This window comes from Diabrotica undecimpunctata, chromosome 7 (genome assembly GCF_040954645.1).
Source record: "Diabrotica undecimpunctata isolate CICGRU chromosome 7, icDiaUnde3, whole genome shotgun sequence".
Classification (NCBI taxonomy): domain Eukaryota; kingdom Metazoa; phylum Arthropoda; class Insecta; order Coleoptera; family Chrysomelidae; genus Diabrotica; species Diabrotica undecimpunctata.
In genome coordinates, this window is record NC_092809.1 from 133277453 (window position 1) to 133295129 (window position 17677).

Genomic DNA, 17677 nt, shown 5'->3' on the forward strand with positions numbered 1-17677 from the left:
AACAAATTTACAATCTCCTGTAAAGATCGTCTGCATAAGATATAACGTGAAGAATATAATAAACTGTAGTATATATACCTTTGTTCTAGCGTTGTCGAGTAAATCAGTCAGTCTATTGATTTCTATTTGCTTTCCGCTACATTGATCCTTAGCTTGAGCCAGTTCTTGATCCAACTGTTTGTGTTCGGCATGCTTAGCGTCCAAGGTGCACTCTAGAGTTCTCACTCTATCTCTTAGTTGGCCGATTTGTTCGTCTTTGTCTGCAATAAAAAAAATTAGTTAAATAAATACAATTTCAACTTAACGTGTCATAATTCTTCTGATATAAACAACATTTAAATACTTGGGATCAACGAAAATCGTCCACAACTTACCTATAATGCCCGATCTAGCTTCTTGCAGCTCATTGTTTAGTTGCTCTAACTTTACTAGCAACCCCTCCCTCTCCTCTTGGGCCGATTTTAATAGATCCACCAACTTTTGTTCTCGTTCTACAGCTGTTTCGAATTGTCCAGTGTCATCCTTTTCCTAAAAAGAAAACAATAATGTCATTTGTAAATTTAAATTTGAATTTAAGTTACATTATTTGATCTTATATGATATGCTGGGAGTTTGATCATGAGCTTCATCAGATGTTCATAGATTTTAAACAAGCATTTGATAGAGTATGCAGGGCCAGACTGTGGACAGCGATGCAGGAACTTGGCTTTCCAAAAAAAATAGTCGGGTTGATACGGATGTGTATGGAACGGTTACGATGTACGGTGAGAGTTGGACAACAATACTCGGAGACATTTGAAATAAACAATCGACTAAAACAGGGAGATGCACTTTCACCACAACTCTTCAACTTAGCTCTGGAACACATAATCAGAAGTGCAAGAATCGAAAAACCGAATACAGTATTTCATCGAGAAGGACCAAACTTACTACTGGCATTTGCAGACGATATCGATCTATAGGAAACACACTATTAAGGATGAAGGAGACTTTCGTGAGGATTGAGAAGGAAGCAGAGAAGATCAAGATCCAAATCAACGAAAACAAGACGAAATATATGTATATGAGCCGCAATCAGAGCCAAAAGCAGAGACAGAATAGGTCAGAACATCACCAACAATGACTTTAACTTTGAGCGCGTTACAGAATTCAAGTATCTTGGAACAACAATAACTGAAGACAATAACGGATCACAGGAAATAAACAACAGGATCCAGGCCGGCAACAGATGTGTTTTTGCCCTCCAAAACCTTATAAAACCAAAACAACTAACAAGACGTACGGAAGCGAAACGTGGACGATAACAAAGGCAAACGAAGAGAGACTATGTGTTTGGGAAAGAAAAATCCTAAGGAAGATCTTTGGCCCTGTGCTGGATGAAGCATCATTACAATATAGGATAAGAACTAACAAAGAGCTCGAAGAACTTTACCCAGACGCCAACATCATAAAAGAAATAAAGTCCAGAAGACTCCAATGGGCAGGACACCTCAGAAGATATTCTGACGAACGAACAGTAAGACTGCTGTAGGAGGAAGTCTCAACTGGAAGGAGACCACGCGGACGCCCTCGTCTCCGGTGGCGAGATAATATAGCAGGAGAGCTAAGCACTATGGACGTGGAGAATTGGATGGAGGTTGCTCAATACAGAAAACAGTGGAGGCATGTTGTCGAGTCGGCTAAAACCCACGAAGGGTTGTAACTCCAAGGAGTAGGTAAGTAACATATGATGTTTAAGTTACAATTGAAATTGATAACATGGCAATGTAAGATTCCACTGGAGGTTGCTGGTCCTGAGACAAAGTGTCTACGAGGACTTGTTGATAGCAACTGATTCAATCATGTTTATAGCAATTGATAATGTCAATCAGTTGCTATCAACAAGTCCTCGTAGACACTTTGTCTCAGGACCAGCAATCTCCGTTCTGTGATGTAGCCCAATAAGGTGTTTTAATTATACTCCTTTTATAAAGCATGTTTAAATAAATTTTTTGTGATACATGGTATACAGCCAGCTACAGGAACTTAGTTTCCTTGTGGATACATAAATAGATAGAAAAATAAAATAAATTGAAAACTACTTACTTGATATAAAAGTTGCTTCAGAGATTCAACCTCTGATCGCGAATCGTTTAATCTTTCAGTTTGACGACATAGACTGTCGAACATAAGTGTCTTTTCTTCGTTAAGGCGTTCGTTTTCTTGTTGTAGTTCGGTGAGCTGCCGTTGAAGATCTGTTAGTTCTTGAAGTGTCGCTTGCAGTTCTTCGTTCGTACTGAAAAAATCACACAAGTTAAGATAAACAATCCATAACATCTTAACAATTGAACGATTCAAAAGCCCATGAGGGATAGTTATATACAGTGTTTTTTATTTTGCACTTGATTGTCTATTTAGAGATCTTATGATTCGGAAAGGATGAAACTTGTTGCTTTTTTTTGTCAAAACTGTAATTATTTTTTATAAGTTACATGTGAGGTGACATAACTGATAATTTGCAAAGCGTAATAAGGGGATATCTTATGTAACATTCTAGTCACATTCGGCTTCATGTATGCCACAGCTTAAAACCTCGCTCCCATAGATACCTGATAAGCAAACATCATTTATGGCAGAAAAAAAATGAGAGAGCAAATTTTAAATATCAGACGAATAAGAGAAAAAGCATATTAATTTAATGTTAAACCTATTTATACTACGTCGATTGCACTAAGGCGTTACATTGAGTGAATTGGAGAATGTTTTGGTTGGTATTAGAAAATATGGGGTTTACAAGCATCCACTTTTACTTAAAAACCTATACGAAATCATTTTCGGAAAAAAAGGTCAACAACGGTCTTTCCAAACCACTTAGACCACAAGCTAGTGTATGACAAGGCCGTATTGTATCTCATGATATTTAATATATGTAGGGGATATATTGAAAATATGAGAAAAGCTTTGCAAGGAGAAAAGAGGCGGAATAAGAATACATACAAAATAATCACGAACTTTAGATGTGTGAATGATACCTTAATATTAGCCTGCTCTAAAAAGTGGATTACTCAGGAGTGTCAGTGCTTCATGAACTTTCCTAGAGTATACTACACTCCGGGAGCCCATCCTGTTCGTGCTGTGCCCGTTTCCCGCTGGAACTAGACGCAGTTTTTACTATACAAAGAGAATCTCAACGAAACAAGAGCGTTTAGAGCGACTGCAGAAAACGAATCAAAAAGGTCTACATATATGACACTCTATGTGGATCAAGTCAGACGAATTATTGCCTTTGGTCTACACGAAGCTTCGCTAGCAACCCGAGACAAAGAGCGAAAGAGAAGCACTCCGTCCTAAATTAAAACACACTTTGACCCTACACCTACTGCTTTAGTAAAAGAGCGTTACTCAAGACATCCTTAAAAACTAGTCATCAGGAGAAAATATATATTTTCCTTGTCTTGATGTAGAGAGGCCATAATTTTTTCAAAAGATATTTTATGAACGCATAGCAGAGTAATCTGATATGTGTTCGGCCTACGGTATACCAGGGAAGCTAACAAGGTTAGAGCTACGATTCAAACACCTATTATTACCCATAGTTTTACCGAAGGTACTCATTTTATGTAGGCCGAGTCGATACGAGGCCTTTACATATTTATAAAAATATCTACGTTTTCGATGGTGTCAGGATGGAATCCGAGCTTTCTGCGTGATAGTCACACATTCTCCTTGACTATCCGGTTTAAAAACAGTATTTAGGAAAACTATAAATAAACCTTCGTCCTTCACAGACATCTTTGTGTTAAAACAAGGAATAGTCTGCAGGTGTCAGATCTACTAAATGGGGGGGAGGGAGGTTGAAGGATGACAGTACCGTTGTACAAAAATGGTGACTAATAACGGTAGAATACTCATTGCAATGTCCGACATTCTTTAAATCTCTGGGACTACTGATGACACCGTAATCCACTCATAGATGCATCGCCAAAAAAGATTCTTGCAACATATAAAAATTTCGGTAAACGTTATACAAAGTTTAATACAAAATTTGAGATAAAGACGTTTCTCTCGGTTTAAATTCGTTTTGCAAAATATCGAAAAAATTTATATAAGCAAAACCAGTTGTACAAGTCTACAAAAACAGCAGTCCCCGTTTGTTTATACTTAGTTCATTGGCTTCTGAATCCTTGCAAATCAAGATATCAATAATGGTTCAAGCATAAATATGTGAGATTGGTGGTAGATGGTAGGTGACTATTTCAGTCGACAGCATTCAAAATGTTAGTATATGTACAAAAATATTGTGTAAAAAAGTTTTTAACGTCACGAATTAGTATCAAAACTTGCAATTACAAAAATAAATGCCATACAATTTAATATAATCATGTATCATACAATTTTAGAATAAAATATAACACATTTAATTATTTTTATTTAAGACTACTATTAAAAAATATTCTCAAGGATTGCTAAATTTATACATAGCTTAGTGGATAGGAAATTGATATCTGATATTAATATACTAAAGGAACTGAAGTCAAAAGGCGTAACAACACTGGTGAAGTAGAGATGGACTCACAAAAGGCATCAGACTAACTAAACATAAGCAACAAAAGCCCATATACGCTTATAAATATCATATCATATCATGTATATGTATATAGGTACATGATATACTATGAAAATTTACGATTTCAGCAAGCTTTGCTACCATTTGATGAATTGGAAGGTCTAAATGCAAGAGCACAATTCGTCAAACCTTCGTGTATGAATCGGTATCAATAGAGTCTTATAACGTTATTTCTGCATGACCTTGCGTTGTCAGAGACTCGGGCTGATACAAATTCACACAAGAACGGTCGGTGAATGTCTCTTGCCTAGAATTCCCACTTCAAGTGGATAGCTACAAAAGTGCCATCCGCTCTGATGGCCATAAACGAAAACGATTTAATAACGTCGTTTTCTGTCTTTTCAGTTGTACGAAATTTACAAATTTACGAATTGTAAAAGGAATTGATATTGGTATGACCCACGATAAAAATTTCTAGAGACATGTAAGTAAATCTAGATTTAACTGTTGGTTAAGAAGTTTACTGGAAGGAAAAGTAATGATATAAAACTATCATTGATAATTTTTAATGAGCATAGTGAGGACTCTTCTCTTAATAAACCATTAAAGGTTATTTCTATTAGTTACTTGAACTCTTTAATTTAACTGTAGCCATCAGATCGTAAGTTGTTCTTAAAATACGTAGTGAAAGAGTAGAAGAAAGTTCAAGGAATTCCCAAACAAAAAATAAACAATTGATTTGTCAATTGCGGTGTATTCCTGACTATTTAACTGAAAAAAATTAAAAGGCCACGGGAAAGTATAAAAAAATAATTGAATGTGGTGTATTTTTTTATTTAAAGATAGTATAGTTTAAATAGGATCCTATTGTGCTATCCCGTGGGAACTTTGTTGCTAAAATGTAAAACCCATTTTTTTTTGTTTCTAATATCTTTGTAAGACAAAATCACTTGGTCGTCCAAAAATCGTAGTAGGAGGGGAGCGGTGGGGAGCGTTACAAAAAAAATGTCCGAAATTTCATTCGTCAAATTTGCATACCCATCAGGACATTAGAAATATTTTTTTTTTATTTTTAAAAATACGTCATACCATTATTGTATACGGAGCGCCTTCATACAAAATCACTTGCCCTGAAAACCCATATTTTTAAAATCGTTTACCTCGCTCTACCTCGAAAAATATTGGGTTTAGCAAAAAATTGTTTTTATAAACGTTATAGACCAAAAATCAGAGAACATGCTGGTTTTTTTAGAATTTTCATTGGATAATTAGTTTAAGAAAAAATTAAATAAATCGAACGGCATGTCACGACGGACAGTGCTGAACGCAGAGATGCGAGGAAGGGCGAGATTCCTATGCCATAGTCAACCGCAAATCGACTCTACTGATGGCGATGTTGTTATGGTCGTTTTTTCATTGTGATGCTGATTTTAAGGAGGATGAATACTCTTCTAGCGTAAATAGTAACTTCTTTGGCTCGTTTTGTTGTCAGATTATTAACAGTTTTAAAATACTGTATTTGTTAAGTGATAGTAGTATTTATATTATCATAATAGGTATTGTTGTATATCTTTATTTGAGCTCCGGTGGGACTCTTTCCGTGTTATCGAGCCCTAGGTGACTTGGTATGTAGGAGTATCCCGTATCCCCAAAAATGTTTTTACAGATTATTGTTATTATTATAAAGCTTACTAAGGACGTAGTAAAGTGGTTAAATTTCAAAAGCTTGGGATATACATATCTAAAATGGCAAATTCTAATAGAATATCTACCATTTCCAAGTATGCATTCCAGTATTTGCCTGTGGCAGTTTGAGCTGCAATGAATTCTGGAAACTCTGTCAAAAGTTCACGAGTTAAAGTTGAGATTTTATCGGAGAGTTGCATAACCTCTTCTTTTCTCCTGAAAGTATCGCTGATTTCCGATGTACAAAGATGAATTAAGTTAATATAAAGTACAGAAGGACTGCCACACTCTAAAAGCCACTTCTTATAAAGATTTATTAATAATCTTGACAGAGCTTCGTACGTCAACTTATGGGCTCGTATAGCTTTATTGTATTTTTTGCCGGATAAAATACCATCAATTGTGGACTGAGCATAGAGACCACTGTCCAACCATACATCAGCAAGTCCAGAATCTGCCATGAACTGACCAATTATTTTGAGGAAGTTCATAACCATGTGAAATCCACCTATACGAATGACTACGTTTTTTGTGTCTTCTGGCTGGGACCATTGGAGCTCTTTAGTTTCCTGGTGAACTAAAAGTCCTAGCCCAATATGCTTTGGAGTTTTTATTTTTCCATTCGAACAGGCAAAAATAATGTCTTGGAAAATGCTTACAGTTTCAATTTTCTTTTCATTATCGCTTTCATTGCGGACAATAAGATTAACAAGAGAATACAAGCTTTCAGGAATAGACTTTTTGTAGTCTCTAACATTCATTTTTTTTTAAATCGGACTCAGTTGACATCTTGTTTATCTCACTTCGGATAGTTTGGCACATTTTGACTAGAATGTGTTGCTCCGATGCCCCGAAACTAAAAGTGTCAGATTCGTCGTGGTTATTTTTTCTTGCATATTATTAGTCATAACTTGGCATAGTTTTTGATTCGGTGAGTGCTTTTGAAAACAGATGCACTTTTGTAAATTAAAGGGCCGTTCAAGGGCCGTTTTTGAAAAATATCGTCTCTACGAAAATTAAATGGCAGTTTAGTATTTTTTGACTTGTACGAGGCAATGTTCTTTTAGCTCGTATAAGATTTATAACAGTTTTTGTGCAATTTTAAAAAATCTTGATTTTTTAGATCATCAAACTTTGAGAATATATGCCGCATGTATTTATTCTCATGACAATTTTTCATACGTTCGCTCGTGCATTCAATAAAAGTTTTTTTTTGATCTTTCTTGAGAGTTAACCAGCCTTCCTCCTTCCAAACAAATAAGACACACATTTTGAATAAAAACGTCTTGTTCGGCATCAGATTTATGGAAAGAAACATGCCTTAATCTGATTTTTGACTCAAGTTCGCTGTCAGAGCTGCTGCTGTTCGTTAAATCCATTTTTAGATGGATATAAAAAAAATACTAACTGTAATAATAAGTAAGTACTAAATTTTGTTGTTAATAATATAATTAACACATAAGAACTTTATTATGTCCATCGAGCAAAAAGACAAAAGAGGGAATCTAATCGTTATGAAAAGGCGACCAAAAAAGTGGCCTCTGATGGCGGACACATCCGGAAATGCGAATGCGCCAAATTTAAATTTTCCGACACTTATTAACAGTAGCTATAAAATAGTTTTCAGAATGTGTCTTAGACGAGAAGATTTTAATTAAATATTAACGATAACAGTCTAAAATGTGAAACAATTGTTAAAAAACTTCAATATAAATAAGATTTCATGTGACAGTTGGGACAAATAATAACATAACCCAACTAAATTTGATTTCTTAAACAAGGAAAGACTCTCTTTCCTTGTTTAATTTGGCCTCTCAAGATGGCACTTCCTGTCTAACAATATTTTTGCCCCCACTACCTTTATATTCCCTCTTTTGTCTTTTTGCTCGATGATTATGTCTCACTTATAATAATCTCAGTGGATTTCGCGCTAAAAACAAAGCTTATGAAAAAGAATGCACATATGCAAAACAATACATAATGCTTGTTGCGCTAGAATATACATACAACCATATAACACAACAGCGTCTCGAGGTAAAAACGACCGTAACAACATCACCATCAGTATAGTCGATTTGCGGTTGACTATGGCATAGGAATCTCGCCCTCCCTCGCATCTCTGCATTCGCCACTGTCCGTCGTGACATGACATTCGATTTATTTAATTTTTTTTTAAACTAATTATTTAATCAACATTTTAAAAAAACCCACATGTTCTCTGATGTTTGGTCTATAACGTTTATAGGAAGCCATTTTTTGCTAAACCCAATATTTTTCGAGGTAGAGCGAGGTAAACGATTTTAAAAATATGGGTTTTCAGGGCAAGTGATTTTGTATGAAGGCGCTTCGTATACAACAATGGTTTAACGTATTTTTATAAATAAAAAAACAATATTTCTAATGTCCGGATAGGTATGCAAATTTGAGGAATGAATTTTCGGATATTGTTCATCCGAAAAATGATGAAAAAAAAAATTGTATTTTTTTTTTAGGCTCCCCACGACTCCACTCCCACTACGATTTTTGGACGACCAAGTGATTTTGCATTACGAAAATATTAGAAACCAAAAAAAATGGGTTTTACATTTTAGCAACAAAGTGCCCACGAAAATTTATTCTAGAAGCCTTTTGCCAGTCTATTTACTCTACTAAGAATGATTCTCATGATTTTTTTTATGTTTGAAAGTTTTGATCTAATATGGTAAAAGTATCGAAGGGTTTTGTATTTTCATATACTGTTTTTCGATATAAAACCACTCAAACACACCTTTAACGTTATTTGACAAAGAAAAACGTAAATGAAAAGATTTACCACATATCACCAAATTCTCGAATCCTAAAAATGAAAATATATATTTTTGTAATGCTTAAGTGAATCTCATAGTAAATAACATCACTATATAACCAAAATTCATTACATCTACACGATATTTAAATCAAATACTACTTGCTTTTGTTTGCTAATTTAATGATTTAGTTTCCAAACACGCAATTACTCTCTGTTGCTTTCTCAATTATTGCTTTTTCGTTGTTGAGAAATATCTATTAAGAAGAAAGCGAGAGTAGGATAGGAAGTAAAACAATTTCATCGCAAAAGCAGGAGTCCTGTAAGGTTCCATACCGGCCTAACTCTCTACACAATCTGCACATGCGAGTTTTGCATCACTTATTATCCCTTCCTTAGAGCATTAATTCATGCAGACAATATGGCAGTGCCATTCAATTAGGTTCAATAAAAAATTAACTTGTTTAAAGATGGTGCTCAAAGTGGAGTAAACCCCACGAAAATACACCACTAATATTCATAGAGCATCTCCAAAGTACCTCACACGATCTACGTAAAACGCTTTACTGAAATACTGATATAATAACACCCTAGGCATGGTTAGAAGATTAGCTAGATTCTTAGGCGTGTTGAGTGGAGCTAGAAATAGGACACTCTCCTACACATCTAAAAAAACTTTCATAAGACCGATCATTGGATATTATGCTTCCTTGTATTCGCTGCTTAAGTGAAAATAAAGGACATAATCCTGCCGCGCAAAGGAAAATTCTTAGTAATCTCTACAGAAATATTAACTACTATCCTTACGCTATCATTCACAACATCGCTGACATAAAGCCCATCATTGCATTCAATTTATAAGCAAGAAATCCGTTTTGAAAAAGATTCTGGGCCCTAACATTAGAGCTCAAAATGACTTGCCACCCTAGAGGGCAGCTCCTCTACCACCCTACCATATTGTTGACATTCGTCGGTGATGAATTCCCTGGAAAGTACTTTGATGTCCCCAAAATAATTTCTTCTGTCTATCAAATAATTCAACAACAAAATAAAAAGTAACAAAAAGAATAAGAAAATATCGGTTTTATGTCTTAGGTGAGGCATATAATTCTGAAGAACTGTTCCAGAAAACAATAGCGATTTGACTGGAAAGCATTACAGAAAAAGAACCTCAACTAAATACACCAACTACCTACACTACAACTCCGAGAGTTAAGAATAAGAACGGGATTAAATTTTTGATTGGTCGGAATTAAAACTGGTCCTCCAGGTTGAGAGTTGGGCATGGGAAAAACACAAAAAAACAATTACTCGTTACACACATAAGAGGGGCATTTAAAAGGATCAGGTGACGTTTTACAGAACAATGTCCCAATCTGACAAAATGTTGGAAGATTCGAATCAAAAAATGTTGCTAGAAGCACCGATGCAGGTGGATACAAGACAAAGCAGACACAGATATAAGAATGCGAGAGGGGCCCCAAACAGACTCAGAATGCAGCGTCTTATGGAAATTTAAAATTTACAACAACTTAATGAATCTAACAAGTTCTATAGGGCAGTAAAGGTGATGACTCACTGGTTAGAACCAAAAATTAACTTATCAGAGCCGTCATCTGCTAGAGAGGAAATCCTTGTGGGAGACGAAAATGAACTTGTTGCCCGATGGACTAAGTATTTCCAGGACCTACTAAACATTGAGAGGCAAGCTGAAGAATTGAGAATGCCAGAATTAAAACAGTGGAATCGCAGATTCAGCAGACAAGTTTAATGTTAGTAGAAAAAAGTATTCATGGGGTCGAGAAACCATAAGTCTAAGTCATGACAGTTTGGTTAAGGTTGCTAATGCCCTTCGTAAGTTGCTACGCGATATCTGGACAATTAAGAAATGTTCGAAATGGACACTACTCTCATTTTTCAATAAATAAAAAAGGTAGTAGATTTATGTGTACGAAGTAGAGAGGAGTTATATATCTAAATGTGGTATATTACCATTATCTAACCTCTGTAGGTTAGATACACAAAGGTTCTCTGTATATGAGGAGGAGATATTAGAAGCAATGGAAACGTGCTTGAAATATGATTTTGACGTGCACATACTGCTGATACATTTCCATAAGGCATTTGATTGCGCGATAAGAAGTGAACTGGTAAACATAATGCAAAGTATTGTCTGTCTGCTTGCCTTTTCGACATAACTCTTCGTGTGGCATTAAAAGACTGAAGCGAAATCATCGTACACAAGGACATGCGCTTTTCTGGACGACCTTGGTTTTTCGAAACCTGGTATCGATAAAGAAAAAAAATGCCGTTTGACCGGCTGACCTAAAAATAAACCAATAGGAAACCAACTACTTGGAAATATCGGCCGATGAAGCTATAAGAAACTTCGAGGAAATCTTTGAAGATTTTAACTTTCAAGGTGAAAGAAGTTACTGGTTTAAGTTATACAAGACTTTGGTAAGACCAGTTTCCACCTTTGCAGCTGAAATCTGGTGCACAATAAAGGCAGATGACTTCTGTCTTCAAATTTTTGAAAGAAAAATACTGCAAAAGACCTACGGACCGGTGAGGGATGGTATCTCGTGGAGAATTAGAGGTAATTTTGAACTTCAGGAGTTGATACGAGAAGAATGCATAGTTAGATTTACCTAGTGGAGAAGACTGACATAGAAAGAACTTCTCTGGAAAGAGTCCCGTTCTGGGAAAAATTTCGTAAGGAAGACAGGAACGACCAATGAGGAGGATTTGAGAGCGATGCCGGTTAGACTTGACTTATCGGTGGTTATTGATTACTTGAATGCTTGAAGTCATCATCTTTTAAGACCAATTATGTGTTGAACCTTCATATTAATATAATGTAATAGGGATGTTCACAAATTTTTAAATATAGTTAAATTCAATTAAATTCAATAGATTATAAAATATATAAAAATATAGTAAACATGAAATTGTTTAAAAATATATATTTTTTAAGATAAATGAATTCTTAATTTTAATTTTGATGGAGGCTAGAAAAACGGCTCCTCGTAGCGAGGCTACGAGGCAGTTATTATGCAAGTTAGAAAAAAAATAAATGCAAATATCTGTACCTCGGAAGGAATCAACACTATGTTCATTTTTAAAACTTTACAGGAGAGCAGTTTTAAACTTTTTTTCACCAAAAAGTATTATTGCTGCAGCTCTTTATTAAGATATTCAAACAATATTTTACTAGAACATTATGTTTATTGTTATTTACATAATACATTTGTTATAATTAAAAACAAATTTGTTCCTGTGTTTTTTAACCCTGTTAACGGACATGGTGTTGTATCCATCTAATAAAGTTATTGTACTGTAAGAATTAGTATGGGGTATGCAATAACAACTACAATCCTATTTGACTTTTACTGACAAAATTTATTTAACCATTCAATTTACCTTTACAAATACAAACATGTATGTAAAAATGGCATTTTAGGTACAAACCACTCAGTCATCCTCAAGTAAGTCTCCTTCTGGATAGTCACTATTAGTATTACTAGTAGGTATGCTTTAAGTTTTGATAAAAATCATGGCAAAATGTAGGAACATTTGACAGTAATGCCAATAGATCGTTATACTTTTGTTGTGATATAAGTATTGGACTCTGTGATACCAGTTGCAAATCTTTTTTCAATGTAAGGTGTCGCCTTCGAAACCTAACAAGGTCAATTTCCTGGTTTTCGTCATGAAAATTACTTTTTAAAAACATAGTTCCAATGCTGTTTTGTTTAACTTGCAGTTAAACACAGTTTGACAGAAGAACTTGTTGTTTGTTAATGTCTCTTTTCTATTAATCAAAGGCGGATTTTAAGATGTTTTAACATCATACTAAGACCTTAAATTTTTAAATTCTTCTAGTTCCATAGTATGTACGGTATATTTCATTGAGGTTTATCTGACTAACGGCTGCCAGTCCCAGGGCGTGTAAATAGAAATGTTAAGTTTTTTCTCTTTCGCTCTGTCAGCGTATGGACAGTGTCCGCCTCCATGTGGGTATTACTCTTTAGTAGAAACTTCTGGATGATAATTTTTACTTTTTTAATTAAGTATTAATGCTAACACTTTTATTCTGGCCGTAAAATTTGTAAGACCGTAGTATGATTTCTTCTATGTTACTGTCAGGAATGACGGTATATGCCCATTTTAGTAATGCAGATCTTATTTCATTTCCACTATGAGTAGTTTATCAGAACTTTTCTCTATATCAGACCGATCTTCGTTATCACAACTCAAGGCATCTCTAATAATATGCTCTTCATTTAAAACATCATTGCTTGGTGTATTATTTGATTCTGAAATTAAACAAGGCGTATAATATTGGTTGTAAAAGATTTAATAATATTGCTAGTCTAAGGTTGGTATCAAATCACTACATTATCCTTTTGAGGTTATGTTTTTTAATAATTTAAAAATAATGAGCAAAAAGGTAGCTTACCTGTAAATGCAGTAGAAGAATTCGCAGAACTTTTTAGTAGGTACTTTACGAATCTTTCTCCTACGAGAATTATGGTTCATTGTTCTTATTATTAGTAACAAACCACTGTAAACACACCATAAATAGCAAAAGTATTATTATTAGATCACTAACAGTTTACCTCTCATCATAGAGATATGCGCGGCGGTAATTTACATGCGTAGAGGGACAAAACATTAAGTCCACATGGTGTTTTATCCCTCTAAGTAAAAATGGACTTGGTGTTCTTTTAAAGGTCACTTTTCTTTATCAGCAAATGGTTTAGGACCTAGTGCTCTATTCCTTTAAATAAAGTTATAAAAGTTAATTATTAGTCTGTAAAATTGTCAAAATTGTGAAAAAATGGACATAGTGTTGTAGAGTATCCCTCCGAGGTACAGATATAAAAACCTGTGGTTTGACAATTTTATGTGAATATGGTGTTAAATTGTTTGGAACTGTAATAAAAATCTTCTCAGAATTATTTTTAGATGTATTTAGACACCCAGGAACAAAACACCACTTAATTGGCTTCATTATCAGTGATTAAATATTTAAAGAACTGGCCACACTTCGTAAATACGTATACAAAACAAGTTGTCGATACGACTGCTGACGTCACACACCGTAGCCTCGCTGCGAGGAGCCGTTTTTCAAGCCTCCATCAGAATTGAAATTAAGAATTTATTTATCTTAAGAAATATATATTTTCAAACAATTTTATGTTTGCTATGTTTTTATATATGTTATAACCTTTTGAATTTAACAATATTTAAAAATTAGTGAACATCCCTATTCATTGAAAAAAGCCCACAAATTACATTTATGACATTAATTTTACTTCTTTTGAATTTTAAACGCTTTTTATTAGCATTTTTGTTTAGGAGTGTGACTTTTAATTGCGCAAATTATTCAATGATGCAAAATAGGGTTGCTTTCAGCAACATATTTCTCAAATAGTTGTACAAACTCTAGTTGTACGTCTTTAGGAGAAATGAGTTTGATTTTTTTGTGAAAAAACACTTTAAATAGTTTATTTCAATCATCTCCTGCAGTTTTCCACTATAATACATAATTCAATAACCTTCTCGCAAAGACGCAATAAATTACGCACGATAAATAAAGAAACTCGAGATAATCGAGCGCAAATAAAATCTAGTCAGATAACGAACTCACCTGTAATGTGTTTCTTGCATTTGATTTATTTTGTCCTGAAGGCACGCAACAGAAACTTCACTGACATTGCTCGAAGAATGCTTGTCCCAATCGGGAGTGGTACAAGTCGTGTCGGCACCATTACCTTCATCGATTATCTGCAAATTTCAATAAGACGATTTAGTATTCAACGTTATTTTTATCGAAAATAAATGAATTTTTATATAAAAAGAAGGTAACACTCGGAAGCAAATATTTAATTGAATCTTGTCCAAGTACATTCATACTCTGATCTTCATAAACATCTGACGATACAGCTATCTATCGCTGATTTAATCAGAAAATAAAAATTGGGAGTACAAACCATGCAAAATAATCACAACACGAAATGCCTATCCTTTCACTATTATTTATTTTCCGAATACATAACCCTAAAAACATTTGGGACGGATAAAAATAACGTACAGTAAACCGATTGGCTGGAGTACGTGTTTATAATCTAGGATTTTCAGAAGAAAAACAAAACGTTTAATTCATCATCATCATTATTTCCCAGCATCTCAAGTATTCCATTATTCAATCATGAAGGTATTTCCAATCGTAATGCTCTGTTTTTCTCATTCAGTGCATTCCGCCAGTTTTGAATATTTAATTTTTCAGTTTGGCACTTCTACTCTGTTTCTGTTACCTGTTCTGGTTCTCCAGATACTCACTTATTAACTCCACATTTTGTTCTTTTTCTGATTAAATATCTAAGCTCATCTCTATTTCAGGTAGCTAAATTATGTCCTACAAAGATGCATTTATATCTATTTAGCCTAGACCCGTTCCATGTATAAAGAAAATATTTCGTTGCAACGAAGCAACAATAGCAACGAAGAATAATCGTTATCCACGTTAAGCTTCAAGCCAAAAGATCAAAATTGTAAAAATTGAAAAATCGAAAAAGTTGAGGTAGCAAATTTACGAAGATGTGCTTAATACCCTTAGCCTTAGCGATCAATGTCTTACGTATACGACCATAAAAAATTGGATTGCAATATATGAGAAATTGTCGTTTCAGCCTCCGCTCAAAATATTTCTTTTCAATATTGTCATTTGAACGCCCCCGAATCATATCCGTTTTGGTCTTTCTCTTTCCCTTCTTTTCACCGGTCCTAAGTTCGAAAAAAAAGAGAGATAGAGAAGTAGCCCCTCTATAAAAAAAAAACAGGGTTCAACTGACCCTGTGAGGGTCTCGGTCTAAGGTACGGGCGAAGCTAAATCCAATCAGGTCTAAAAAGCAGGTGAAGAGAGGGAAATCACAACAATCAATCCCAAGAGCCAGTCTAAAAGAAAAAACCTTCACGAAAAAACACTCAGATCTCCTAGAAAGGAGTTGGAGCATCCGGCTATCAAGTCCATATTCGAAAAATAAACAGAAATGTTAACCACCCTAGGAGCATTATCGAAAATCCTTGTAATAATATATCCAATTAAAAGGAGAGTATGCTGAATATTTTTCATTCAGCATTAATTCTAGTTCTATACTTCTTCATGAAAAATCACTGCAAAAAAAATAACAATACAAACATAACAATAAATAAATACAAACAGAAAAAATAGAACAGGTAAATGAGTATATCTATCTAGGACAAGCAATCAGAGCTAACAGAGAAACCTACGGAGCACAGACATGGACATTTACACAGGCCAATTTGGATAGGATAAGGAAGGCACAAAGAGCGATGGAGAGACAAATGTTGGGTATATCACTTAAAGATAGAAAACGTAACCAGTGGATCAGAACCAGAACAAAGACAGTAGACGCGATAGAACAAGCAGCAAAACTGAAATGGAAATAGGCTGGACACAATGAACGTCTCCAAGACGGACGATGGAACAATGCCATCGGAAAGTGGCGTCCATACAATGCAAAGAGATCAAGAGGCAGATCACAGATGAGGTGGAAAGATGACATAAGGAAACAAGGAGGTCCCACATGGCAGAGAACAGCTCAAGATAGGGAAAGATGGAGAGAACTGGGGGAGACCTACATCCAACAATGGAAGGATAGAGAATAGGTTCAAAAAAAAATGCTGAATATTAAAATACTTTAGCTTTTTCAAAAATTTTGTTTGCTTCTATATGTAATAGACAAAGACATTTTTCAATACATACTCGAAACATCTTGCACCTGTCTTAATACAAATTATCACTCATCCAACTGTAATTTCAGTAATCCAACTAATGTTAATAATTTACTACTTAAGTACTTGGACATAATGTCACAAAATTTTCCTATCACCGTCCAGTCAGAGCTAAACAGACTCTCAGAAAATGTTAGGAATTTCAGTAGCTTGGCGCAAATTATGCGAAATGAATCCAGATATGCTCTCCTTCAATCCATCCTGCAAGGAAAAATATTTGGAAAACGAGGTCCAGGAAGAAGAAGAACATCTTGGTTAAAGAACCTCAGAATCTGGTTCAATACAAGATAAAGATTGCCATGATGATCGGCAACATTCGTAACGGATAGGCACATCAAGAAGAAGAAGGCGCAAGAACGTCACAATTCAAATAGAAAAAGGGACTAAATTACGGGAGCATTGTCCGAAAGTAACGACATTAACAGGATAGACTCATATGTGTGGCTCTTTCTGCTCTTGTACGTAAGTATCTAAAGTATTTCTTTTTCTTCAATTACTGTATCCATTACGGACCTTGGTTATTAACACAGATTCGTATTTTATTAGCGACTTGTCTAAAATGCTTCATAGATGTCAGCTTTTTGCTGACATCTATGAAGCATTTGCGTAGGTTTTATATCAAGGAGTGTCTCCGTCTCCCTGGGCCTCTTCTGAAATTCGCCTTTCCATGAAGGATACATTGCTAGACGCGATATTTGTTATGTCTCATCAGATGTTCAAGGTGTTCTAGCTTGACTGCAAACGAACTGTCTTGTTGCTTGACGATTCTTCGCAAGATTTCCTAATTCGATATAATGTCGATATACCGATTTCGTCGATATAACCACATTGCCAAT

At 34.9% G+C, this 17677-nt stretch overlaps 1 protein-coding gene across 6 annotated transcripts in view; it reads right to left on the reverse strand.

Moving 5' to 3' along the window:
* Positions 1–17677, reverse strand: part of spdi (sperm antigen with calponin homology and coiled-coil domains split discs) — a 308154-nt gene that overhangs the window by 20182 nt on the left and 270295 nt on the right. For all 6 annotated transcript variants that reach the window (XM_072538257.1, XM_072538256.1, XM_072538255.1 and 3 more), the window contains 4 exons: positions 14674–14810; positions 2086–2275; positions 375–528; positions 79–260 (listed from right to left, as the gene is read on the reverse strand). In XM_072538257.1, coding sequence (XP_072394358.1) covers positions 79–260; positions 375–528; positions 2086–2275; positions 14674–14810 — 663 coding nt within the window. The remainder of the gene's footprint in view (positions 1–78; positions 261–374; positions 529–2085; positions 2276–14673; positions 14811–17677) is intronic.